Source organism: Myotis yumanensis, unplaced genomic scaffold, assembly GCF_028538775.1.
Source record: "Myotis yumanensis isolate MYYU_CA2020_CCGP unplaced genomic scaffold, mMyoYum1.0.hap1 SCAF_2, whole genome shotgun sequence".
Lineage (NCBI taxonomy): Eukaryota > Metazoa > Chordata > Mammalia > Chiroptera > Vespertilionidae > Myotis > Myotis yumanensis.
The window spans coordinates 40,016,210-40,043,039 of NW_027223753.1; the positions used below are offsets into that span (position 1 = coordinate 40,016,210).

At 43.6% G+C, this 26,830-nt stretch overlaps 1 protein-coding gene across 1 annotated transcript in view; it reads right to left on the bottom strand.

Moving 5' to 3' along the window:
* The window catches only part of C8B (complement C8 beta chain), a 39,113-nt gene extending 24,898 nt beyond the window's left edge, over positions 1-14,215 (bottom strand). The window contains exons 1-4 of the mRNA XM_070403348.1: positions 14,093-14,215; positions 6,085-6,241; positions 2,744-2,885; positions 528-669 (exon numbers count right to left, since the gene is read on the bottom strand). Coding sequence (XP_070259449.1) covers positions 528-669; positions 2,744-2,885; positions 6,085-6,241; positions 14,093-14,184 — 533 coding nt within the window. The 5' untranslated portion in view covers positions 14,185-14,215. The remainder of the gene's footprint in view (positions 1-527; positions 670-2,743; positions 2,886-6,084; positions 6,242-14,092) is intronic.
* Positions 14,216-26,830: the final 12,615 nt, after the last annotated feature.

Genomic DNA, 26,830 nt, shown 5'->3' on the forward strand with positions numbered 1-26,830 from the left:
TTCTTCCCACCACACAAGCTGCCTCTCACTTATTACTTTATTATAATCACACTAGAGGCCCAGTGCATGAAATTCCTGCACTGGTGGGGGGCATCCCTCAGACAGCTTAGGCAGTTGGACATCCTTAGTGATGCTGCACTCACAGCCATGAGCCTGGCTGCTGGCTGAGCAGCACTCCCCGCTCGCTGTGGGAGCACACTGACCACCAGGGGGGGCAGCTCTTGCGTTGAGCGTCTGCCCCCCTGGTGGTCAGTGCACATCATAAAGACTGGTCATTCCACTGTTCAGTTGATTTGCATATTAGTCTTTTATTATATAGGATTAGCTTATTGAGCCCTCCCCGAACTTAAGAGAAGGGTATTACTGACATCCTTCTACAGGTGACAAAACTAAAGCATCTGCTTACACTGCAGTCTTTTCTCAGAAAGGAGAAAAGAAGCCACTCTTTTCCTATCAGCTTCTTCTTCTCTACAATTACCCTTAATGTTGTACCTTCCCATGTATACAACAGAAACACAGTAACTTACCCACTGGCCAGACTGCCAATTGCCCAGTATTGGTCCATTTCCTGCTGACACTTTTTAGAAACTTTTCTACAGTTTGCCTCATCTGACCGGTCCCCGCAGTCATTGTCCCCATTGCAAAGAAGTCTGCGGTTTACACACCTCCCTGGGTTGGAAAGAGGATGTTACACACAGTTATTTGGCTGTCAGAGGGCAATTAACATGCTCTGAGCATCTACTCTGCCCCAGGCACTTTCCAGGCTTTCAATGCTTCATTTTGACACGTATCACGGTGGTAATGACCTTTACATCTTATTCCCCCAAAGAGGCCAGTCTTGTATTTCGGAAAGCACTGTGAGAGGAGGTTATTAAGGGAAGGCAAGGGCATGTGCCTGAGAGGCAGAGGTTGAGAGGCCCGACAGGAAGGAAGCCTGGACTTCTCACCCTGAGGCTGGGAAGAGACGTGGGTTTGGTGGGTACTGAAGTCATACCAGCTATGTGACCTTCCCTATGTTACTTAACATCATGCCTCAACTTACCCATCTATAAAATAGGGAAGTCATCATACCATACCTACCCCTGAAGGTTGCTGGGAACTTAAATGAGTAAACAGAACAGTACTAACTCATGGGAATGCCAGATATGTGTTGTTATTATTGTAATTAGTGTTTTTGTGGGCCACGTGCCCATTGCCAGTAAATATCTGCAGCAGGATTGGAACTTATGGCTGTCTAATCACAGTTCTTTCCACTAGCCCACACTGCCTTCAGCACCACAGCCATTTGGACTATTTTTTCAAGCATATTTGAACGATATGTTTGAAATTATTTGCAGCACTTGACTAACTTGGCTTCCTTTATTATTTGCATATTCTTGGGAAATAAAGCGAATAATACAGGTGACAGTTCCTTACATGTGTCTGGTTACTTTTAACCAAAGTTCTTGGGGTGTTAAAGTCAGAAGAATAACAATCTGGTCCTCAGATGTTTCTTACTAGGAATTTAAACTAAAGCCTGCCTGAATAATCATTATGGCTTTGGTCAGAATCATGGAACGCTGGCATAATCCATCTGTGGACACATTGTAAAAAAGTCTTTCAGATTTATTGGGTGGAATTTTGCATTTGCAATCAGCCCTAGAAATTGTTCTACGAATCCCTCACTCTTTCTTGAAAGATTCCAAAGCACAGGCCACATGGGTACAGTAGATGTAGAGTTGTAGCTCCTACCTAGAGAATTTGGGTCAAAATACTCTTGTTTTTATTTTATTTTTTTTCTGGACACTTGGAGAAATAGAGAGGCATATGTTTGCTTGAATGAGCCAGATGAATGAGTTGAAAAGATAAGTATTTACTTAGTCCTGCAGCTGATGATTATTTGTGTGCTCCTTTCTACCTTCCTTCTGTCTGTCCATCATCTGTCATTCTTTTATTCTTTCTTTCCTTTCCTTCTTCCTTTCTTTCCCTTCCTTCCTCCCTTCCTCCCTCCCTCCCTCCCTCCCTCCCTTCCTTCCTTCCTTCCTTCCTTCCTTCCTTCCTTCCTTCCTTCCTTCCTTCCTTCTTTCCAGAATGTTTTACTGACTATATCTTGCATTAGGGGTTATGCTGGACTTGCTGATGTAGAAATGCAGAGGCAGGAACTATCTCTCCAAAGATTTTTCAGAGGTAAATAGTGCTAACCACCCTTATTTAACTGTTTCAGGCTTTGCCTCCAAGACAGCCAGCAGAGCTCACCCCTTGAATGGAGCTTTCATACCCATCGCATCAGTTGATCCTTATAACAAACTTGTAAGGTTTTACCATCACTTTTAATTTTCTGCTGAAAGAACCAATATGAAGAAAGGTTAAGTGACTTCTCTTAGGTCACAAAGTCCAAATGAGACTTGACTCAGGAGTTCTGATTCCAGCACACATTCCTTGGATGTCTGTAATGTCTGTGAGTGTGGTTTGAATTCCACATTTCCAATGGCAGCTTTTTCTACTTACCTGTTGTGTGACCTTTGGCAAGGAATGTCTCCAAGTCTCAATTTCTTAATACGTAAAATGGGGATAACACCCTCTTTATAGAGCTGTTTTTATGAAGTGATACATGGGAAAGGAGGTAGAGATATGAAAACAAGGAGGCCTCCTACCTGACACATGACCCTGAGCTTGTGCACCAGGCAATGGCCAGTGCCACCAGCATCACAGGTTGTTGCCTAATTTGCTAGCTCTCCCCTCCCAGTCCTATGGCCCTTTATACCTGTCTGTGCACACACAAAGCCTTCACATCGCACTTGACTTCTGCAGGGTGCATTGGTAACACAGTCTTCGGCTTCCTTGTCAGAGAGTCTGCAAGGATCCCCATGGAACTGAGAGGGCTTCAGCAAGATGGCATGTCTGTACTGGAGGGGAGAGAGTCAGGTGAGCTGAGGGCAGAGTCTCAGGGGCCGTGGGAGCTTAGGGATACCTTAAAGGTCTATGTTGCGATTGGCTGCTTGCCTATTTCAACTGCACTATGAGCTCTCTGAGGGCAGGGACCTTGTCTGATCTCTGATCTGCAGTGAAGATTTGCTGAATGTGGGGAAAGCATGGGCTCTGGAGTCCAAAGGTAGTAAATAGATTGATGTGGCCAATTCAATAACACAAAACCACAGCCTCTCAGCTTGATTACTCCAATAGGCTGACTCAAGTATTCTCATTTACTAGTATCTTATTAATGCAAAAGCATGTGCTTGGGACCCACAACAGACTCTGATGCTGTCTAGTTATGTGATGTTGGGTAAGTTACTTAACCTCAATGATCTCAGCTTACAGATTTTTAAAATGGAGATAATGAATCACATTAAACGTACAGTTATGGGGTTTGAATTATATATATGATGCATATATGAAATCTCATTGCGTTGTCTGGTACATAGTAGGCACTCAATATCTGGTACTTATTTTTCTTTTTTATTATTAACACATTTTAGTAGTCAATCTTTCTCCATCTCTACCTTCCAGTTTATTCCAGGAATGTTGAATTTCCAAAATATTGACTGAGCCACCCAATGGTTAAGACAAAAGTAGGTATTATTTATGCTTGCTTTTTTGTTTGTTTTTAATTCTAATCATGCCCTCTAGGCTGCCCTCAAGGAGGGCACAGGTGGTGCTGGTGGGGATGGCAGCAGGCAGTGTCAAGGCAATGAGATGGGTGCCAGGATGGAGGGAGTGCAGTGTGCTCTATAAATTCGTAGAGGTATCCCAATGCAAACGTAGGAGAAGAGAAAGTGACATCTCAACTGAGACCAAAGGATGAACAGAAATGTCGGGCAAGCCCAGAGAGCTGGTATGAGGAGGGGAGAGGAGGGTGGTCCAGTGGAGGAAATTGCTGTGCCACAGCTGAGAGATGAGACAGAATGGAACTTGTTCCTGGAAACAAAATTCACCATGGCTGGAGTAAAGAATGCAAGAGGGAGAGAGGCAAGAGATGGAGGGAGACAGAGGCAGCAGCAGGTAATGTAGGCCTCCTAGGCCTCAGTAAGGTTGGATTTAGTACTTTATGAAACTATAGCAGGGGAAGGAAGTGATCAGATTTGGGTGTTTCCAAATGCTAGTTGCAGTCAAGATTTTGGTGCAACTAAAGGGGCAAATCAGCCCAGTGTGGCTCAGTTGGTTGGGCATCATCACATGCACCAAAAGGTCACAGGTTTGATTCCTGAGGAGGGCACATGCTCAGGTTTTGGGTTTGATCCCCCGTAGCCAATCAATGTTTCTCTCTCACATGGATGTTTCTTTCTCTCTCTCTCTCCCTCTCCCCTCTTCTCTTTCTAAAATAAATTAAAAACAAACAAACCCACACACACATAAAAAAGGTGGGCAAACTAGGCTAGCAGGCCCTTTGCAGAATGACATGTTAACCAGCCACAGTTATTAATTGTATACTATCTGGAAATCAATATATATATATGCAACCATTCATTCACACTCCTGTGCATTTCCAAAGGTTCTTTCCTTCTAGAGCCTTTGGAAACACAGAGGCTGGCAGGACAGGGATAAGGCCTGCAAGAAAACTGTCAGAAGACTGTCTCAGCCACCAAAGAGAAGATTAGTTTGAGGAGCGTGGAGACGGTGGAGAAAAGACATCTCCCAATTCCAGTTTGAAAGGTTCGGATGAAACCCCAGCAGTGAGCCTGCTGACAGCGACGATGCCAGCTGAGGGAAGCGTGCTACAAGATCCCAGTGAAGAGCTCTGGATGGCTGGATGAGTGGGCAACTCACGCTGAGTCTTCCTGGTTTATGGTGCGGATGAAGCAATTATCCAGATAAGCGGATCAATGTTGGTAACTTCAGCAATAAAGCCCACTTTGGGAACCAAATGATCCTGCTTGGCTCTTCACATTGATCCAATTAAGTGTGTAATTGTCCTGGGCCTAACTTCCACAGTGTCTTTGTGGTCCTAGCCCATGGCTGGTTTGGCTTCCCAAGGAGCTGGGGAAATGGCAACCGTTCTCTGACACATCTGCTCCTCCCAGAGCTGGGGTCCTGGACCAGCCCTCTCAGGACAAGGGAGCCTGATGGATAAATACTGCAGAGACGGTGTGTTTTGACTGGTTGAACACTAGACCTGAAGCCAGTGGCCTGAGTTCAATGCCTGTGTTTGCTACTAGGTGAGAACTCACTCACCTGCTCTGAGTCTCTGTTTACCTATCTGCTTAACAGAGTGTGTAATGACTATGCTATCTTCTTTTACAGAGATATCAGAAAATATAATGAAATCAAACAACATATTTGTGGGACACCTATCATGTGCCAGAAAGTGGCCTACATACTGAAGATAAAGAATTGAGTAAGCCTTTACTGGTTCACAGTGTAATGGAAAGCTAAGTAATAATAATAAAAAAAGTAAATGATAAATGCAAGGATACCCAAAGAGGGAGCTATTAAAGCTCATAAAAAGGCACCAATCTAACTGTAAGGGGGGATGAGAAATCAGGGAAGACTCCTCAAAAGACGTGGCCCCTAAGCAGAGATTCAAATCATGAGTAGATGTTAGCCAGTAAAGGAAGTGGGAAAGGTCACTCCTGCCTGAGAAAGTAGCATGAATAAAGGCACAGGGAGAGGGTGAAATGGTCAGAGAAATGCACGCATTTGACGTGCTAGAGTGGGGGCTGTTTTATGGAGATGTAGGCCAGGTCTAGGTCATGGGGAGCCTTTACTACTAGAATTATGGACTTGTTCTTAAAGGCCCCGGGTAGACTTTGAATGAGTTCAGGCTGGGAAAAGATAGTTCAGTCTTGCATTTTTGATGTTGCCTCCTTCTGGTTGCATGAGGAAAGATGGATTGAAAGGACAAGGTTGGCGGCAGGAAGCCTAATTAGGAAGCTGTTAACATGAGCAAGGACACATGTTTAGAAAAAATAAAAACAACCCAAAAGATCAGAGAAAGGTTATAATTGCTACTTGGAAGCACAGAGGAATAGAATTCCTTAATAAAATCAGTCAACATTTACCCAGGTCCTACTAGGTTCCAGGCACTGTCTGTAGTGCCTTAGCCAATATTCGCTGAGGATTAGGGATCCTGGAAGCTTAGAGGAGCTCTCTTAAGGCTTGGGTACTTACCCTTTTCTTCTGACAGGGATCACACCTGGTCCAGGAGGACCAGCTGGACAGTTCACAATCAATAGGCCTCAAGGTGACATCCACACTCCGTGTCTTCCTACTCTTGGCAAGGCTCCCATTGACTGCATTTGATTCAAGATAGGGTGGCCTTTCAGCTCTAAAGGGTCACAAGAAGAGAGTCAGATATCAAAAGGGTATTAAGTATATATGCAACCACCTATTCATCCAGTCAGTAAATATATATTTTCTCACTTCTGCAAGGCTATTGGTTTATCATTCAAGTACAGGTTAATATTTATTGAACACCCAGTGAGTGTCTGACATTATGGCTAGCTATGGTCGAAAGTGTATTGAACTTGGATCAGAAGACAGTCCATCAGATTTCTCAACAGAAACTTTGCAAGCCAGAAGTGATTGAAAAGAAGTATTCAAAGTATGACCAGCAAAGATATCATTCAGAATCAAAGGGCAGGTAAAGAGCTTCCCAGACAAAAAAAAAAAAGATAAAGGAGTTCATCACCCCGAAACCCATGTTATATGAAATGCCAAGGGGTCTTCTTTAAGAAGAAGAAAGATTAAAAATATGAATAATAATATGGCAATAAATACATATCTATCAACAATTGCATCTAAAAAACAAAATAAAAGAATAAGCAAAATGGAAATAGACTCATAAATACAGAGAATATTTTGACAGTTGCCAGAGGGGGGGTTGGGTGAAAAAGGTGAAGGGATTAAAAAGTAAAAATTGGTTGTTACAGAATAGTCATAGGGATGTAAACTACAGCATAGGGAATATAGTCAATAAGATTCTAATAACTATGTATGTTGTCAGATGGATGAGAGATTTTTTGGGATGATCACTTAGGAAGTTATCTAATGTCTAATTACTGGGGTGTACACCTGAAACTAATACAACAATGTATGTCAACTGTAATTTTAAAAAAATAATGTAAAAAAGAACAAACCCTAACCATCAAGAACATCTAGGATCTTATATGCAGGGTGTGGCAAAAGTAGGTTTACAGTTGTTCTTATGGAAAGTAATTAATAATAATACAAGAAGAAACTCTGCATTTTGCATATTTACAACCATAATCCTACGTTTGCCCCACCCTGTATTTCCATCAAAATAGGTTATTTTATATTTAATGTAAGTTTTGTCAAATACATAATAAAATATGTGTAACTGAATGTGAGATCAGCTATTTGAAACTGGGAAAAAAAAACCACCTGTTTTAATTTTCCACTCAGAAGAAATTGTTCTCAAATAGTGGAATTAGAGAAATCTATTACAGATAAGTTTCTTAGACTAAAGGGGAAGACTAGGAATTAAACTTTCAGAAACATTTTATTTTCCTCAACCTGCCCTCATCCCCTCAGGGCACCACTACAACCACATACTTCTTAATGTTTTAAAAAGGCAAATTTATAGTACGAAACAGAAAAAAATTAATTACTTTTTTAAGATTGCTAGACTATATGAGCTTTGATATGATAACTTCAGTTTAGACACACAACATCTCTGCACTTAATTGCCAAAATAATTTGCCTTCCATTAATTTTGTTCTCGGAGCATAGTTTTCTGAGTAAGAGCTACCCAAGTACTTCTATCCACGTAGACCAGTAAAAGCCTGGGCACGATTCTATAAATATGAAACATTTCTCCAACTAGTGGTTTGATGGAAATTAGCTACTTTGTGCATTACCTTACTATGAGACATTCTAAGTAATTATAAGATTGAAGGACCTAGGTGATTGCCAACTATGCATGAAATACTCCTCTTTCTCTTTTCCAGTTCTGAAGACATGTCTATTTAAAATAAATTTCAAGTATTCACCAGTTCCTATTAAAAAAAAAAAAAAAGAAAGACAGTCCATCGGCAGCTGGGTCATCTCGGTCTGCTTTTGCAACCTGTGTGAGCTTCACTTTTCTCACTTGTGTAATGAGATAATCATACCCAACTCACAAGGCTATTTCTAGGATCAAATAAAATGTATGTGAAAGCAATGTATAAACTCTAAAATGCTATGTATATGCGGGGAATACCACCCCGGTGGGATGTATGATCTTAAGTAATTCTCTCCCCATTTCTGAGCCTCTGTTTTTATCCACTGAAAAGTGAGAGATTTGGACTAGCTGGTCTTTAGGGTGTCTTTAGGGTGCCTCTCACATTAAGAGTCTATGAAACATTTGCTGAGAACAAACCGTATTCAGGGTGTTGGGCCCCAGGGGATACAGAGAACTATACCACCAGGTTCTGCCTTCTGGAACACAGGGTTTGACTTAGGAAAAGGAAAATGCCCTATGTCTTAGCTCTTCCAGAATTTACCCAGTAGGCAAGGCTGTTAAGTACACAGGCTCCACGGCCAGAGCTGTGCTTCAGGACAGCACCGTGACTCAGTGTGGAGGCTGCGCAGGGTGGGAGAGCCTGGAGGCAGGGAAGCAGGCAGAGGGCTCGTGCTCCACCCAGCGAGTGCTGTAGGCCTGAAGTACGGTGTCAGGGCAGAGAGAATGAGAGCATGTGAGACACGTCTCTGTAGAATGGATAGACAGTGATGGGTAACTGGACAGGGTGTGGGCTAGAGAGAGGAAGGGGTTTAGTTTGGTGCTGGTTTCCGGTCTGAGTGTCTGGGTGAGTGGGGAACACAGGGGCAAAGGAGGTTATTGGGGAAGATGTGGTTGGAGCATGCTGAGTCCCGCGTGCCCACAAAACACCTATGTGGAGTCACTCAATACATGATTCCTACATGGTTTTAGAACTTAGGAGAGAGATCTGTGCTACAGATATAGCACATATGTGATCATGAAAAGCCGAGAGAGAGGATATGACTGTCCTTGTGAGGAGAAGCAACTCGAGGTGAGCTCTTGGGGAGCGTCAGCACCACCAGGAAATCAGGAGAGACTGTGCCTGCCAGTCCAGGTGCAGAGGTGGTGGGGGATATGGACCAGGAGAGACTGTGCCTTCCAGTCCAGGTGCAGAGGTGGTAGGGCGCGGGGGAAGTCTGGGGAGTGAATAGGGACAGGCAGACAGCATCACATCTACAGAGCAGTCAAGCAACCCGAGGCCTGAAGTATGTCTAGAAGGTAAGGCCACACTTTTTGCTAAGTTCCCTACATAGGCGGGACATTCAGTCAAAGGTGAATGAGTGATCATGTGATTCAATCTGACTAGGCCTCCAGTTTCCTCATGTAATATGATGGGAATGGTACGAATTTTATTGTTTCCCGTCTGAGAGAGTGTATAGCACTATAAGAGTCATTGTAATTGATGTTCCTTTTCAAGGCAAAACAAGAAAAAAAATGAAGAGAAGGGAAAGAGCACTGAGATTTGCTGAGCACCCAAGATGAGTCAAATCCCGTGGGAGGTGTTTTCCCATGTGATCTCATTGAACACTGACAGCAATGCTATAAGGCAGCCTGGACACTGCCCCCTGGATGGGGCAAGGAGATGGCCCAGAGCCCTGCAGCTGTGTGCAGTGGGCGTGGGGTCTGAGCCCAGGTTTGCTGACTCTGAATCTGTGCTGTGTCCACGGCCCAGCTGTCTGGAAGGGAACTGGGCCAGCATCCACTCCACCAGCCCCCTCTGTCTCCATGCCTCTCCTCCCTGCGTCCAAGATTGAGCCATTAGGAAGAGAATCACATCATTTCCACCAGCTCAAATACACAGTACATCACTCCAGACAAGGTCATTAACCAATACATTCTCACTTGGCAAAAGTCCTAAAAAAGAGGATAATATTAACTACAGCGAAATCCATCTCCAGGACCACCCCAGAGACCAGCAAAAATCAATTGCCTAGTAAAGTAGGATCTTTAACAAAAGGTCAAAGACGCTACAGGAAACCGCAGGTGGATACTTTAAGATGGTAACTTGGAGCAGGGTGAGCACGCCAGCGGGGAAGGGGGCACTGCAGGATGTGCTCTTTCTACTAATTTGCAGGTTTGACAAAACTATGTTGTCTGTGATTTGGCTGCTCCTAAGCATGTATTTGACAGCACAGCAGGGTCTCCTCTTCTTGTTTCGACTAAGAAACAGTTACACTGTGTTTTTAGCAACCATCAACCCAATTTCAGACCATAGTTGAGACTGAGTTGGTAAGTAATATGCACACACACTATTAAGACATGATTATTTCCTCCTCGGAGATTTGAAAGCTTGTTAATGGCCAAGATGGTCGCTTAGAGAAGGAACTTGGTAAAAAGTAGTTACAACCAGCAGATCTCTCATTTTTGCACCCAATTTTCATTACAGAGGTGGCAATCTAAGAAGTAATCAGCTGAATAAATAGTCTGTTTGTAAATTACATTGGATAAGATGTGTGTGGTTTATGAGTACTACAAAATGCAAACCTTAAAGAAAGGCTAGCATTAAATCGCATCTTTAATTCTTGGGAATAGCACGGACCCAAGAAAGGGCAGGGCCAGTCAGGGCCTCAGCATATGGCTACAACACAGGCTGTTTGTGCTTCTGCATTTCTACGGAAACAAATCACACAGACATTTAGACCCACCGACCTGACTTCTGTCATTCAAAATCCTCAGTGTTCTTAATGCTGAAAAATTAGACATGCACGGAGAAGCACAGAAAACAAAATAATAGACACTCATGTACTCACAACCCAGAACTGGCAATTGCTAACATTTTGGCATATTTCCTTCAAGGTTTTTTAAAAAATAAAAAATAATGCTATAAGTTTGACATATGAGTTTTACATCTGCTCCAGTTCCATTTCCTCTTCTTCTCTGAAGAGGAAAATATTATTGTGAATTTGGTATATATCTTTCCAGTTTTTAAAACATTATATATACATACACAAACATACATATATGTACATGCATTGTATATATATATATATATATATATACACACACAATACAGTTTTGCTTTGTGTACTTTACTCATACTGTACATATTATTCTGCAACTTGCTTTTGTCAGTCAACATTGTTTTTCTGAGGCCTATCCACGTTGATTCATCAAGGAATCCAGTTCCTTCCTTTTACCTAGATGTTCCATCATAGGACATATATTACATTTAATTTAATCTTTTTCTTTTTGAAGGAATTTACATTTTCCCAATGTTTTTCAATTGCAAGCAATGCTACAGTACACACCATCTACAAGCCTTTGGAACATCTCTGTCTACATTAACTCTGGCAAGGACATGCCCCTCCCTAAGGTGCCTGGAAGGCTGCTGCAGCATCAGGACCTATGTCACTGGGTCTCTGTCTTCTACACTCTTGCTAACAGGAGTCTCTGATCAAAATAAAGGTGGGCCCGCCAAGTACAGCAGGATTTGGTCAGCAGCAAATTGTGAGCCCTCTGTGCATATAGGTGGCGTGCGTCAACGAGTTTGGGGTTTCTGTGGAAATGTCCTGACACTATGACTCTCTTGTCACCCAGTTTGTTAGGCAGCTGCATCCCCTTTGGAAATCGCATTGTTCCTCGTTGCTGGGAGGGGCAGCCTCTGGGTGGCAGATTTTCCATTTCCCCACTCTGTTGTATGCTGCTGTAGAGGTGAAATTTAAAGCAGTATCTCAAGGCAACACGTGTGGTTCAGAGATAAAGAAATGGCCCAGGAGTCCTGCAAGTCAGACACACATGCAGGTGGAGAGGGGACAATGCATGAGTGAAAGACACAAGGATACACACGGGCTCTGGAACCAGCAAAAACCTGGATTTGAGTCATTAGTCTGTTACATATTAAGAAAGTAGCCTTGTGACAGTTACATCCAAATCTCAGTTTCTCTCTGTGTAAACTGTAAGCCACAGCACTCGCCTCCCACAAACGTGAGGATCGGAGCGTGCACACAGTGGCAATGAATAAACTGTAGGTTGTAGGACAAGGTGATTACTTCATCTGATCTGATTACGAGAGTAACTAGAAATGAAAGCCTTTTGTAGCTGATGGGAAGGAGCTCTAAGCACCTTCTGTTCCAGAACTGAAAGCAATTTTTCCACTTCATGGATGGAAATCAAATGCATGCCATGTTCAGGACTGCCCTGGGGGAGTCAGGGGTAGAGGCCAGAGCGCTACACCTGGATTCGGGTAAGGGTTTGAGACTCACGAAACCTGAGTTAATATCTTCTCTCTCATAACCAGTTTCACTCTACCACAGTGTAAGGACATGATTGGAGGATTAGACAAGGTTTCCCAACCTGCACCCTATCTTGCAACCACTTCCTACTCAGAGTGAACGTCCTAATATATAAACATTATTGTGTTGCTCCTTTGCTTAAACCCTTCAATGTCTCCCCACTGCTTAATGGATAAGGTGAAAGCTTCTTTTGAAACTGAATTTATTGGGGGGGACACTGGTTAATAAAATTGTCTAGGTTCCAGGTATACATTGCTATCATATATCACTTGTATATTGTATTGTGCATTCATCACCCCAAGTCAAGTCTCCTCCCATCACCATGTATCTCCCCATACCTTCTTCTATAAGGTACAAGCTTCTTAATAGGCACTCTAGTGCCTCCCTTAGCTCCACCCATGATCTGACTCATACCTGATCTCATTTCTGGTCACTGTCCACCTTGGTCTGTGCTCAAGAATATAGAAGTAGAGTTGCAGCTACAGGAACACACCAGGTTCTCTCTCATTTCCACACCTTTGTCTGTGCTGCTTCCCTAGCCTAGAATACCCTTACCCACATTGGCCATTCAGCAAACACCTATGCGTAGGTAAACCTATCCTTCTAGAAGTCTTTTCAGACCTTGTGCCTAGTAGAGCTGATCACTCCCTCTCTTGTTTCCCACCTGCCCCAGCACCATCACTTGCAACAGGACACAGAGTGTGTGCTGAGATGTGGACTTTCTCCATGAGAACACGAGCTTTTAGTTGTGAGCTCGATCCCCAGTGCGGGGTGTGCAGGAGGCAGCTGATCAATGGTTCTCTCTCATCATTGATGTTTTTATCTCTCTCTCTCTCTCTCCCTTGCTCTAAAAACTCAATGAAAATATTTTTTAAAATATATAAAATACTTATTTTAAAAAAGAGAATAGACTCTGTGTTTTGCATATTCACAACTATAAGCCCATTCATCTCTGTGTTCTTAGAGCTGACAGGGGTCTTGCACTGGGTCAGTGCTGTGGGTAGGGGTGGTATGATTCCTTCAAACCCTTCATTCTAGACACATTTCCTTGAATCCTTGATGCTTCTCTGTGTACACAGAGCACACACAAGGAAGGCCTTGGCAGCTTGATTCTTCTTAGGGCCAAGTTGAGATTCTTGATAATCACAATTTTATGGAATGAATAAATGGCATTAACAGCTCTTCTTCCTATAGGATTGCTCACAAGGGGGCCTGGGTTGCCTGAGCACTTCAACAGCTCATGGTAGGGGCTTCTCATGTGCCAGGAGGACCCCGAATTGCCAAGTCACTAGCATTTTTATTCACTGGAGCCCAAATTTGAGCTTTGACAGATTGAATTTGAGCTTTGGCTCAGATATTTTCTTTAGCCTATTGTACATCTCACTAACCAACACAAAAATGATGAAGTAAATCATTTAGCATTTAACTGCTGGGAACATCTGGAATGTGTGTGTGTGTGCGAGAGAGAGAGAGAGAGAGAGAGAGAGAGAGAGAGACTGAAAACCCCCTAATTTGAGTTGATGAGCAGGTAGAGTAGGTCACTCTCACATTATAAAATCACTGATAGGAATTGGCTCATTTTTTTTCATACATAACAAACCTTCTTTTGCATACCAAATCACACCAAGGCTTTGTTCAGTATACAGAACAAGTATCCTATTCTTCTCAGCATGACAAAACACACTTAAACATGTCAGTTCCTTATGGGAACTTTTGTTGAAGTCAGCCGCTTGCTTCCACAATAATTTGAAGACAGTTGCTGATATTACTTTATCAGCTGCATGCAAATTGTGTCAAGAGATGTGCCTCATTCAATACGTATGCGACAAAGAGACGGTCAGCATTATGTGGCTCTATTTTCCCTGTCATATTAGTGATCAGGGAATCATCTGCAACTGTCACTTACCTGGAGCCAGGCAAACTAAGACAACCCAGAGCAGCCCAGAGAAGAAAGAGCACTGCCGGAGCCCTCCAAGCCCACGCCCAGGATGTCTTCATTTTCTTTCTGGGACAGGGGTCCAGCTGTGGCGCCTAGATCCATGGAAAGCCTGCACAGGGAGTGCCACCGTCAGCTCTGGCCCCACAGAGCAAACAGTTCAGCAAGGTAAACAGAACCAGTCACAGGAAACCCATTAGACTTTGCACAACAGAAAATTTACACATAACTCTGGAAAGCAATGACAGTGATACATTCTGCAGCAGCTTGGTTTTTATTTCTCTCTAACGGACTTTTAGGTAAGCTGTCCAGAAGGCAGGCAATAAGGACTGTGGGCTCTAAGTCCAGATTGCCTGGGTTCAGATACTTTTTTTAGACATTTTTTTCAATTATAGTTTACTTTCAATATAATTTTGTATTAGTTTCAGGTGTACAGCATGGTGGTTAGATAATCATATATTTTACAAAGTGTTCCCCTAATATTTCCAGTACCCACCTGGTACCATACATAGTTACTACAATATTATTAACTATATTTCCCATGCTGTACTTTACATCCCCAGGACGATTTGGTAATATCCAATCTGTACTTCTCAATCCCTTCACCTTTTTCAGCCAGTCTCCCGACATCCCTCCCCTCTGTCAATCATTAGTCTGTTCTCTGTATCTATTAGTCTGTTTCTATTTTGTTTGTTTACATTATTCTTTGGATTCCACACATAAGTGAAATAATATGGTCTTTGTCCTTCTCGGACTGACTTATTTCAGTTAGTATAACACCTTCTAGCTAGGTTCATCCAGGCTGTTACAAATGGTAAGATTTTGTTCTTTTTTATGGAGAGTAATTCCATTTTATATGTACTACAGCTTTTTATCCATCAAATCCTTTCTTAGCCTACTAGCTGTGCAACCTTGAGCAAGTTACTTTACCTCTATGCCTTAATCTCCTCACTTGAAAAATGATGAGGACTAAATAAGTTAACATATCTAACATGCATAGAACATGCCTATATTAGTAGGTGGAATGCAGGGTTTGCGCCAAGTTTTGAATTCCACTTTTGCCTCTTTCTAGCTATGTGATTTTGAGCAAGTTGGCAAGAGGCTGTAGAACTCTATAGTCCATCTACCTGGGTTCAAATGATCTTTGTATGTTTCACCAGCTCTGTGACCTGAGGCATATTATTAACCCATCTGGACCAGAGTTTCATCATCTATAAAACAGTACCCACCTCATAGGGTTGTCATGAAGGTTAGATAAATCTCAATATTTAAGTCACTTTGAACAGTGTCTAGCACGCACTATGTGCTCTCTCTGTAAGTGACTGTCTCTGATTCTGTTTCCTCATATGTAAAATCGAGAGGGCCATGCCTACCTGTCACTCAGAGTTGGGAGAGTCAGATAAGATACTAAACGTGAAAATGTTTCACAAATAGGCATTATAAAATGATAGGTGTAAGGTAATAATTAACCAAATATGTGTTGTTGTTATATAATTTACACAGAACTTTATTTAGGACTAGAGGCTCAGCATGCACAAAATCATGCGCGAGTAGCTTGCTTCTGCTTGCCTCAGCTGGCCGCCCCACACATCACCTCTCATAGCTTGTGCCCAGCCCTCCACCGCTTGTAGCTCTCCACTGCTAATAGCTCGCTGTCTCGCCCTCCGCTGCTCATAGCTCTCTGCCGCTAGTAGCTCCTGCCCTGCCCGCCGCAAGAGCCGCTGCTCATTTGGTCGTGACGGTGTTATGGCGTCACGGCCACAGACCTTTTATTAGTATAGATCTTAGATGAATTTAATATCTGTCCCCAATATTTGCCAGTCACCCTAAGAGCCACAAGTGGTAGTAGAACCCAAAAAGACCTCAGTAAATGCCTTTGTCCTTCACCTGTCACCTCTCTCACCTTAAAGGTCGGAGGAGATCTGTTGTCTGACCTCTGGGTTGAACACAGCAAAGACAGGTGCCACTCAAGTGTGGGAAGTCTAGCTTGTTTTATTTGAGCCTGGAAGAGTGCTTTTCCTTGATCTTTTCATTATTCAGAATAGTTCACCAATTACTTTGTCATTTCTGAGTCCTCACCATTAAACTGGATTTAAAAAATATGTCACACTAAGGCGCTCCTGAAATGGAATAGTCCAAGCAAATGTTCACCTCAGGATCTCTTGAGTAACTCCCAGATTGCCTGTGACCAGATGTGGGATGGCTATCTTCCCATGTTCAATTCCAGTGTGGACACAGCATGTCAGCCCTGATTCCCAATCCAGAGATGGTAGCTACCTGCCTATATGAGGGGCGCAGGAGTGAGGTGTGAAAGAGGCAAATTCAAAGGCAGTGCACCTATAGCCAAGGCTCTCAAACAAAGCTCCCTGAACACCATCACTGATGCCTCAGAATCAGCAAATTAAAGTTCAAACTGTACTCACCTGGCATTTATGACTCATCTGCAGTCCATAAAGGGTTGTGCAGACATGGCAGGTGGTTGTCAGTGTGAGGACTCAGGGGGACAGCAGCAGGTAACTGGAGCATTGGCTGGGAAAAGAACACATCCCGGGTTTGATTTCCTTAAACAGGCTATCTAATTTCTCTAAGACTCTGTTTTATCATCTGTAAAATAGGGATAAGAGTTCATTAACATCAACTTCATAAGATGGTTCTGAGGTTTGAATATATAAAACATTAAGCTCTTATTTCCTGACCCAGGTTGGCCATACTACTCTTGAGTGCCAGCCTGCTCCCCACCTGGTCATGTCTGCCAGAGCGCTGGGCTGTGCTGGGAAGGGGATGGCTGGGAAGGCACATAGGGCAGGTGTCCCTAAACAGGAGTTGCACCAGAGCCCAGAACACAAGGTCTGCTGTCAGACCATCCTGTGTACATTCTAGTTATCATTAGCCCCAGCACGAGGCACCATCTCACTGTTGTCCCAAAGGATGCATGACCTGAACTTTTACACAATTGATTGCAGTAGTTAATCATTTGTAAACAAGCAGAAAATTGCGTTTCAAGAAGGATTCATGCCCCCTCTCATGTCTGCCTGCATTTAAGAGAAGCCAGGGCCTTCCCAGATAGGGTTCCCCTTCCACCTCTTCAGCCTGATAGACTCATGGAGGAACCTGCATATTTTAGAGACAGTTACCTGTGCTCTCTCACCTCCAGATATTTTGTGTAAACTGTCCCCCTACCCAAAATATGTGCCACTTAGCTAAACTTGACTCATTATTTACATTTCATACTAATGTCACTTTCACAAGGAAGCCTTCCTGATTGGCTCTTCTGGGGTTCTTTGGTTCCAGGATCTAATAGATCTCCTGGAAGTCCAACCTCATATCGCCCCCTGGTGGTTTCAGGTGCCACTCACCTGAGGTTATGCCAGGAGGACTCCAGCCTTAGGATGAAGTGCTATACATATTTTTAAGGGACAGTTCTTAGCAATTTAACGAGGAGTCCATACATCATCTTGTTTGATCTTGGCAATAATCCAACAAACTAAGTATCATCTTCCATGCCTCTGAGATGGGGTTCCACAACTGGCTCCACAGCTGCTAAGTAGAAAATTGATGATCAAGTACAAGGTTTGTTTGTTTGTTTGTTTCACTCCCAAACTCTTCTTTTATAATACCAAGACGATATCTCCTCTTAGGAAGTTCTAGAACTGACTTAGGTCTAGCGCAACCTCACCACTTCTTTGGTCTAGCTGCTCTCATTAAAGGCTGTAGCTATCTTCTTTGACTATAAGAGAGCTTTAAAAATGATCATGCATCTCTATCCCTTTAACTTGTATGTAGGAATTAGTAGCTCTAGGTCAATGGGTTGGCTAACAATTAGTTGTGTCTCTAGCCTTTGCTAATGAATTTTCCAGTGGCCACCCAGTTCCATAATCACATAATCAATGCTACAAGGTTTAGGTTTTTGTTATGGCAGCACTCCACTCCTGGTACCTATTTTTGTATTAGTTAGCTTTTGCTGCATAACAAATAATCCTCAAATTTAGTAGCTTGTAATTTTTAAGTTCACAATTCATTGTGTCAGCAAGTACATCTGAATTAAGCTGGGTGGTTGTGTTCGTCTTCACTCTTACAACCTTAGCTAGCTGATGGGTTGGCAGGGAGGTAGTTGATACAGGATGCCTTACCTGCTTGAGGATGCTTTCTGTCTCTCTGGGGTGCTGGCTATTGGATGAAGCAAAGGGATAACTGGGCCACATGTCACCAAATAGACTAACTCAAGCTTTTTCATGGTGATCTCATGGTTCCAAAAGCAACAAGAAAGGACAGGTCTCAATTAACAAGTGCTTTTCAAGCCTCTGCTTGAATTAAGTTTCTTAATGTTTTATTGGCCAAAGCAATGGCTGAGCCACCATTTAACAGATGGAGACATAGACCATACCTGTCGATTGGAGGAAAAGCAGAGTCACTTTGCAAAGGGGTGTTTATACAAGGTTGGAATTAATTTTGCAATTTATCAGAGATATGTGCTGCTTTCATGCTGAAGTAGTTCAAAGTCAGTGTGCACTCTTCATTTCTCCTCCATTTTTGCTAACTAGGAAGTGTGTATTGAGATAATAGTGTCTTATGGCGGAGGGAGCCTATAAACTCTGACTTCCTGGATGGAGGAGAGACTTTGTTGACCCTCAAATAACTTTATATGAGTAGAATTAAACTTTTTTGTGCTATGTCATTGAGATTTGGGGGTTTATATGTTACTGCAGCAATAGCTACCCTACCCTGACTGACACACTCTATGTTATATATAACATTTGGTGTTTATGCATATTTTTTTTTTCCTGAGGAAAAAATCTATAGCTTTCCTCAGATTCTTGAAAGAATCAGACATTCAAACAAAGTCAAAACAAAACAAATCAAAAGGAAAAATTCCCTCAAGAGAAGTAACCTTTTTAGCTCACAAAATTATCCATGGTCCCTTTGAAAGTAGTGGGGCATAGTCTGAAGTTTTGGGGGCATCAGACAGACCTAGATTAGCATTTCGTTTCTCCCATTTGTTAGTTTATATCCTGGACAAATCCCTCAAGCCCTCAGAGCAATGGTTTCTGTAGTTTAAAATGCAGGCTTATTGAAATAATGCTTCAATAATCATTTATTGAGAACCTACTAGATCCCAGACACAATGCTAGGTGCCTGGTTATAAAGATGAATATGTAATAGACCTTCTGAATAAGGCAGAACAACCTGGTGAGAAGAATAGACACAATAATACATTAGTGCAGCACAGTGTGTGATGAGTTCAGTCATAGAGATCTGCAGAGTATAGTTTGGATGTAGCCAAATATGTGTGCACGTGTGTGTGCATGTGTCTGTGGTCATTGGGGAATATTTCTCAGGAGTGTTGTTAGAGCTGGCCCTTATGGGGTGAGGAGGAGTCAGCAGACCAAAGGAGGGCATGTGACATTGCAGGCAAGAAGCCAGCAAAATCAAAACACATAGGTGAGAAATCGTACCAGATTTGTGGGGAATTGTAGGCCATTCTGTGTTGCTGGAGCCCATGTTCAGCATGAGCAGCAGGAAGAAATGGAACTGAAGAGGCAGGCAGGAGCCAGATCGTGTAGGGCCTGATGGCAGTGCTAATGACACAGGTTTTATTCTAAGTGCAAGGGGGAGCTATGGGAGGGTGTTAAGAGGGGAAGGAAGGGACAGGTTTCTTTGTAAGAGAGATTACTCTTGCTGCCGTGTAGAGAATGGGTTAGAGGGAAGCAAATTGGAGCAGAGACCAGTTAGGAGGTTGTTATAATAGTCCACTGAGAGATGATGAAGGCCTGAATTAGGGCAGTGGGAGCAGGGATGGAGAGGAGGGCATAAGCATAGTATCTGTCTGCTGGTGCTGAGAGGAGTAAATAATGCACTCTTTGTGAAGGACTTTGTAAACTATGCAGCTCTGCACACATGTGGGATTATTTTGACTGAGATTATGGTTCCCTGGTAAGGAGCATATTAAGTCCCCAGGGCCGAGCTTGGTAGCTGTTCAAAGCACACGGCTCCATACAGCACACATTTCCTTGCTTGTCACCCACAGTCCTGAAGATTAAAGTGCAGAGGCTGGTCCACCCAAGGTGAGGTCCTTATCTTCCAGAGCAAACTTCCCTGGATCCTGGAGGGAAGGCACAGCTCGCATATTGAAGGCCTCGCTGACCATGTTGCACTGCCTGGGGTGGGAGTGAGCCTGTTGGCCATCTTCCTGGAGTCATACATGGAAAGCACGAGAGACCTGAGTTTGTTGCCTACCCCATCCCTACATCAGGCCCAAGACCTTTCCCTGGGGAGGTGGTAACCATACTCTACCTTCCATAATGTTCATGTAAATCTGCTTCCAACTGGCTATGAAGATGAATGAAGAGAACCTGGACCACTACCCAGTGGGGACCACAGCTCTGGTTTGGACCATTATGCTGTACATGGACCAGAAAAGGGATGGGACCTTAAGCTGACCTTCTTTCTTATATCACATCATGACCAGTATACTGATCTTCTGTCCCTTTGCTTATGGCAGGAGATGGGTAAAATAAATCACTTATACTTTTATGCATATAAACGCAGACAATAAAGTAGTGAAGGCCTGGGGAGGGGGACAAGGGCAGGCTAAAAGAGGTCAATGGGGAAAAAACGTGATATATGTAATATTTTCAACAATAAAGAGTTAATTTAAAAATAAACAAATCACTTAGAGCCATCATAGGTCCATTGTTACAGAGTCCTAATCAGTGTCTGAGATCTCCTGATCTCCAAGAGTTCCACCACAGGGGTTTCCTGGAGACCTGGGGAACCTGGAAGAGCCCCAACAGAGGGCTGTGGTGACTGCATTACTGGAGGTGGTTCTGCTCATGGGACTCCTCACTCACAGCAGGGGTATGGTCACCACCGGGGTCCAAAGTTGGACCAGAAGGAAGTGTGGGTGGGTTGAGTGGACAGATAGGTCTTTGGAATAATTGGGGGGGGGGAACCCAAAGGAAAAAAGGAAATGGCTCTATTCCCAAATAGAAAAATAATAAGAAAAAAGAGATAGCAAGCAAAATAAATTCAAAATCTCATCCTTCTGTGCAAAGAGAATAACTTCATGAATCCCTGTCCCCTTCCTTTGAGGCCTCCAGTTACATATTTCCCTGTGCCCCTTGCAATTGTACTTGGCCCTGTGACCAAAGAGAAGTGATGTATGCTATTTCACCCCCTCTCGTGTGCAGTCCTATACTCTCTATTTCCCCTGTCTGCCAGCTGAATGTGGGTGCCCAGGGTGTCCTTGGAAGCCAGGTGAAGAAGGCAGAACCTCTGGCAGCTTGGGTTCCTGCATGACCACATGGAGCTGAGTCCTCTACACCCCTGCTGGTTAGAATATGCCCATAGAAGAAATACACTTCTATTGTGTTAAGCTGCTGAGATTCGTGCTTTTCTGTGATAATGACTAACATTACCAAAAGTAATACACCCTCCTTACCACAATTCCCATTCCCCACTTCACAGAATTTCTGAGCATTCACTGATAAGGAGTTATGGGTTGGAAAAAGCCACTTAAGTAGGCAGTGTCTATGACACAGCTCTGCTGGTGGCAGTAGGCAGGGTCTGGTTAGCAGAGGGAGCTCCCTGTCTATTCCAGGGTCTGTTTGTCCATTGTATTGACAGACATGGAACTCCTGTGTCTGCTATCACCTATATTTATGCATCAAGGTGAGAATGTGTACTTCTCTGTGGACACACAAATGCTCTGTTTCTTCTATTGTGTATGGTTCATAATGGATAGCTACATATTTCTCTCTGGCTGTAAAAGGGAAGGAGGAAGATATAGGACACTAAGTGAAAGCCATACGGGCCAGGAAAACATAGGAAGTGTATCAGGAATAGTTGACCAGCACTGATGGTGATGATCAGCACTGTGAAGACCAGGCAGACAGAAGAGGCCAGTGGTGTGCTCCAAGGTGGGCATTGGTCCAGGTGCTCACAGGAGAGGTGACTTTTCAGGTTTTGCCTTATCATTTGGGATGTACTTGGCAAGTACAATTGAGAAGACGAGAGCCCTTTAGGCACAATTTGATTTGGTGCTAGAGATTGAGGGTTTAGAGTGGGCATGGCTCCTGGTCATTGACCAGAGTTTCAATCTGAGAGGATTCAACTTTGTATGTGAGAAGGGGTAAAGGAGAAACATTAGAAGACAGGTGGTCCATGACAGTGGTGAGAATTATGCTTTTAATAAAGTCCCCCAAATGGGGAAAACTTTGAGACATTGATCATAAAGTAGTAGTGTGTCCAGGACTCTCATGTGGGCAAGGTGGATGATTCACAGGCCACCCAGTGGTTCTCAGTGTGTATACATAATTACATTTAATTCTGGAGCACTGTACATCATAAGAGTCTTAGGATATTTAACTGACTTCATAGGCAATGAAACACCTCAAATTCAATTCAAAGCAACGCATTTCTGTAAATGAGTTTATATTAAAGTAAGGGTAATTTTTAACAAACAAAATATTGAGTGGTCATTTTCTCATTTCAGGTATTTCCAGGAATGCCAGAAATATGTGAGGAGGGAAAACGGGAATCCACCTGGCAATGCTCCAGGAAACTAATTACCTGGGGGACTTGAAACAATTCGATGGATTATGTAGTAGCATTGATTTTGTGGATTAACTCCAGTAAATAGTGAAATTTAAGCACCTTGTTCATCCGTTCATTCACTCACTGTTGGATCAAGTTCTAACTCCTTGGCCTGGCAAGTGAATGATTTTTCAGCAGGTATACCTCAGCAACTCTGAATTTCACACCAATTCATTTATTCATGCAAATAATTAATAATTATTATTCCCCCCTCAGTGTCTACTGTGTTAAAGTAGGTGATGCCACAGTGGTTATCATCCTTGGCTCCCGGCCCACATAGAGTTCCAGTTTCATAGAGGAAATAAACTCTAGTAATTACACATATCTGTAAAGATCACTTGAGTAACTGGAAGCGCTATAACCATACCCTTACCCTGATATCATTGGCGTGATAGATGGGGGTGCAGAAGGAACTCTGGGAAATTTCCCCTTGCTTGGAAGCCCCAAATCAAAGGGTGAAGTGGTTGAGTAGTCAGACTTCTGAATTACTGATGCTAATACTGATGTTACATAGTGTCCCACAGCGTTTCTGTTATCTGGTGTCCCCATAAAGAACTACTCCCAAATTTAGTGGCTTATAACATGAATAATTTTACTATTACTCACAATTCTGTGGGTAATTCAAACAGGGCAGAGCAGGAGTGGTCATCTCTGTTCCACATGATGTCTGTCTTCTGGGCTGGACCATCCCAGATGGCTTTTCCATGCAGATGTTTGTTGACTCACCTGGGAAGCCGGACAGCTCAGAGCTGGATGGGACAGCTTGACTGGGGCCTTGGTCCTCCTCAGTGCCTTTTCCTCTCTATGTGGCTACTCCACGAGGCCTCTCCACATGATCCCTCCAACAGGGTAGCTGGACGTCTTACACGGCAGCTCAGAACATAAACACAGAAGCTGCTGAACCTTCTTGAGGCTCCAGCCTGGAAATGGTGCAGCAGAACTTCCATAGCATTCTGAGAGTTCAAGTGAGCCACAATGCCAGCCCAGATGTGGGAGGGAGTTGGGAGCTACACAAAAGTGTGAATACAAGGAGGTGTGTTTCATTGGGAACTATTTTTGGAGACCAGCTCCTACATTTAGGAAGTGGCATTGTTTAATGAGGTTAAATACCCGCCCCCTTTTTCATGAAAGTCTTAATCGGGAAGACCTCTTTTTCCCCCAAAGAGTCTGAAAGTACCTTCCTTTAAGAGGTGGGCAGAGCTTTCTGAGTGGAAAGTGTGCCACTCATTGCCCCACCAGCCACAGGGAAACCACGCCTCCAGACTCCCAAGTGAAGCAGCGACTCTCTGATCAGGACTCAAGACCGCCATGGACTTGGAGACTTGGCAGGTAGAAAGACCAAGATCTGCTTTCACAGGGTTTCAAGACCCCTGATACAGGAAGTGGTGCCATCCAGAGACAGAGCACAAGAGCGAAGAGCAGGGCCACTCAGAAGACCAGCAGATCTGACATCAAATCCAAGAAGGGCAACTGGCCCACCTGAACCAATATTATACCTTCAGCTGAGGGACACCAATGCTGTTCATGAAGGCTCTGCTCTCATGACCTAGTTACTCAAAGGCCCCACCTCCAGATATCATTACAGTGGGGATGGGTTTTCAACCATGAACTTGGGGACACAAACACTCAGGCTATCATATCACAGTGGGCTCTGCACTGACTAGTTATGTTAACTTCAGATTTCTATCTGGAGAATGTGGCTAATTGTATCTACCTCATAGGGCTCTTGTGAGAGTTAAATGAGCTAATAAATAAAATATTTATAGCAATTCATGGCACATGATGGATGAGTCCATCTTATAAGCATTAGTTATTATTATCACTCAGCTTCTATATTGAGTGTGGGAGTTTATACCAGTCCTCAGGCCTCCCCTGTCTGGACCCTGTCTGTGAACTCCAAAAACTTTCTTGAACAAGTGTGACAAGAGATAGAGGGGAAACCTTTTCCAGGTGTACAGTTCTGCCTGATGCCCAGAGCCAGGCCACAGCTTCTCGATTCTTCTATGGGCAGAACAGAGTGGGAGGAAAAGTCCTGAGATTCACCCTGGAGTATGAGGTTCAGGACCCATTCCTGCTCCTCTAGACCACCTGTGTGTGTCCTTGCAAAGGTCACATCTTTCTGACCTCCATGATAAGTATGACACTCCCTGTAGACGGGCCCCCGGTGTTTCAGACCCAGGACCCTTGCTGAGGCAGGGCAAGCCTGAGGGTCCCGGCAGTAAAGCCAGAGTCACCTGGGATCCCATAGAGACCAGAAAGTAGGTGATGTTGGGTGTCCAGCCACTAAAAGTGTCCCTAAGGACCACAACAGGTTGGCTTCCTGCTGCGCTGTGTTCAGACACTTGCAGAGTGAGTGACTGCAGTCTCATATCCTCCAAATCTGTGACCTATGCCCTAAGAAGCTGGGAGAAGGTCTGTGGGAGGCACTAAATGCCCCCCTGAGTCAGCGCTGTCATTCCTATGCTGGCCTTGCTGGTGAGGCTTCTTTCCAAACCTTCTAGAATCAGCCCAGCATTTTCTAGTCTTCTCTGATCCTCTTCTTCCTTCTGGCATATTCTCCTGTTACTTCCATCACTCTGAATTCATTTGCTCACTGTCCCTTTGGTGGGAAGGAAGTCTGCCTTACATTCCTGAGCCAATCACAATAGTACTTAAGTGTGAGACAATGGGTTGAGTTAGAATCTCCTTTCTGTCACTTATTAGCTGTGTGACTTTGAGCAAGTTTCTTTGCCTCTCTGACCCTCAGTTTTTTCACTGTAACCTAGTGAGGGTTATAAGGATTAGAAGCAACATATATATGTCACCTGTTCAGTGCTTGGTACACAGTAGATATTCAAAATACGGTAGCTGTTATTTCAATTGTAACTAAAACTAGAGTATCATCTACAATGGCCCATCCATGTTCAGGACTGTGGAGGAGGTCACACAGATGTAGGTGGCATCATGCAACCATAAAGGTTAATCAAAGGTCATCCCATCTTAGGGCCCCCCAGGGCCAGACTTTAATCCTACATTTAAACCAAATCTCAGATTTTTCAGGGAAAAGCCTGAGCAGGACACTCCCCGGAACTCTGAGATCTCCAGGCATCCCTTTCCAGCTGGGCAGGAAGAACAAACCCTCCACAGAGAGCTCACTGCTTTGAGTTTTCAGCCTTGGCCCTCAGCCCCACAGGTGTCAGGAAGAGGTGGCAAACTCTAAATACCGAGCAAGAACAATAGTGATAATGGCCATCACTGCATAAGGATAATCAGAGCAGGTGTAACCAAACAAGCTCACATATGGAGACGCCTATAGGTGTGATCCCAGACCCCCAGGGTGCTGCTTGCGCTATTATTTTTCTAAGGAGCTCTGACCCAATTGCAAAAACAATAGCTTCTGCAGAACTTTGGGTCAAGGAAAGTGCCCCTCTCCTCAGCACCAGCACAGCTCTGTGTTTTCAAGTGTGAGTCTTCCTTTGCCAGGAGGGCACTAGAGCGAGGGAGGCAGCGGCAGAGCCTGGGCCATGGGCTGTCTTGCCAATTTCTTGTCAATGCCTGTTGGCACTTCCCTGAGTAATTGTTCCAGGCGCCTCAGCATATTTCCTCATGTCACCGATGGATTACAGGAGCTCTATTGATTTTGTGGTTTCATGCGGGAAAGATCTAATCTTAATCCTCCATTGTTCATTTTCCTTAACCTTTCTTTTAACACCAAGATAGGGAGGCAACCCATCAGAATGGAAATTGTTTCTGAGGCATGTTGTCATAAATATATGCCACAGACGGTTTTATTTTATGGGAGAAGCCATACTTTTTGAAATAATAATAATGATAAAATTTATACGGTGTATGGCAGTTTACAAAGCACTTTCCCATATCAACTCATTTAATCCTGACAGCAAGCCTGATAGGTAGGAGTTATTTTTTTAAATCTGATTTATTTATTCTGCGAGTCTTTCCACAACATGAATTTTTATGACTCTCTGCTGTGTCACAGATGAGGAACCTGTGTGGCTCAAGGTCACACAGCTCTTAACAATACAGTTTGGAATGAGAGCGACCTGCATTCAAGTCCTGAGCCTGCCAGGTTGTTCCCCTGTAACCTTGGACGAGGGGTTTAAATTCTCATGGTTCGTT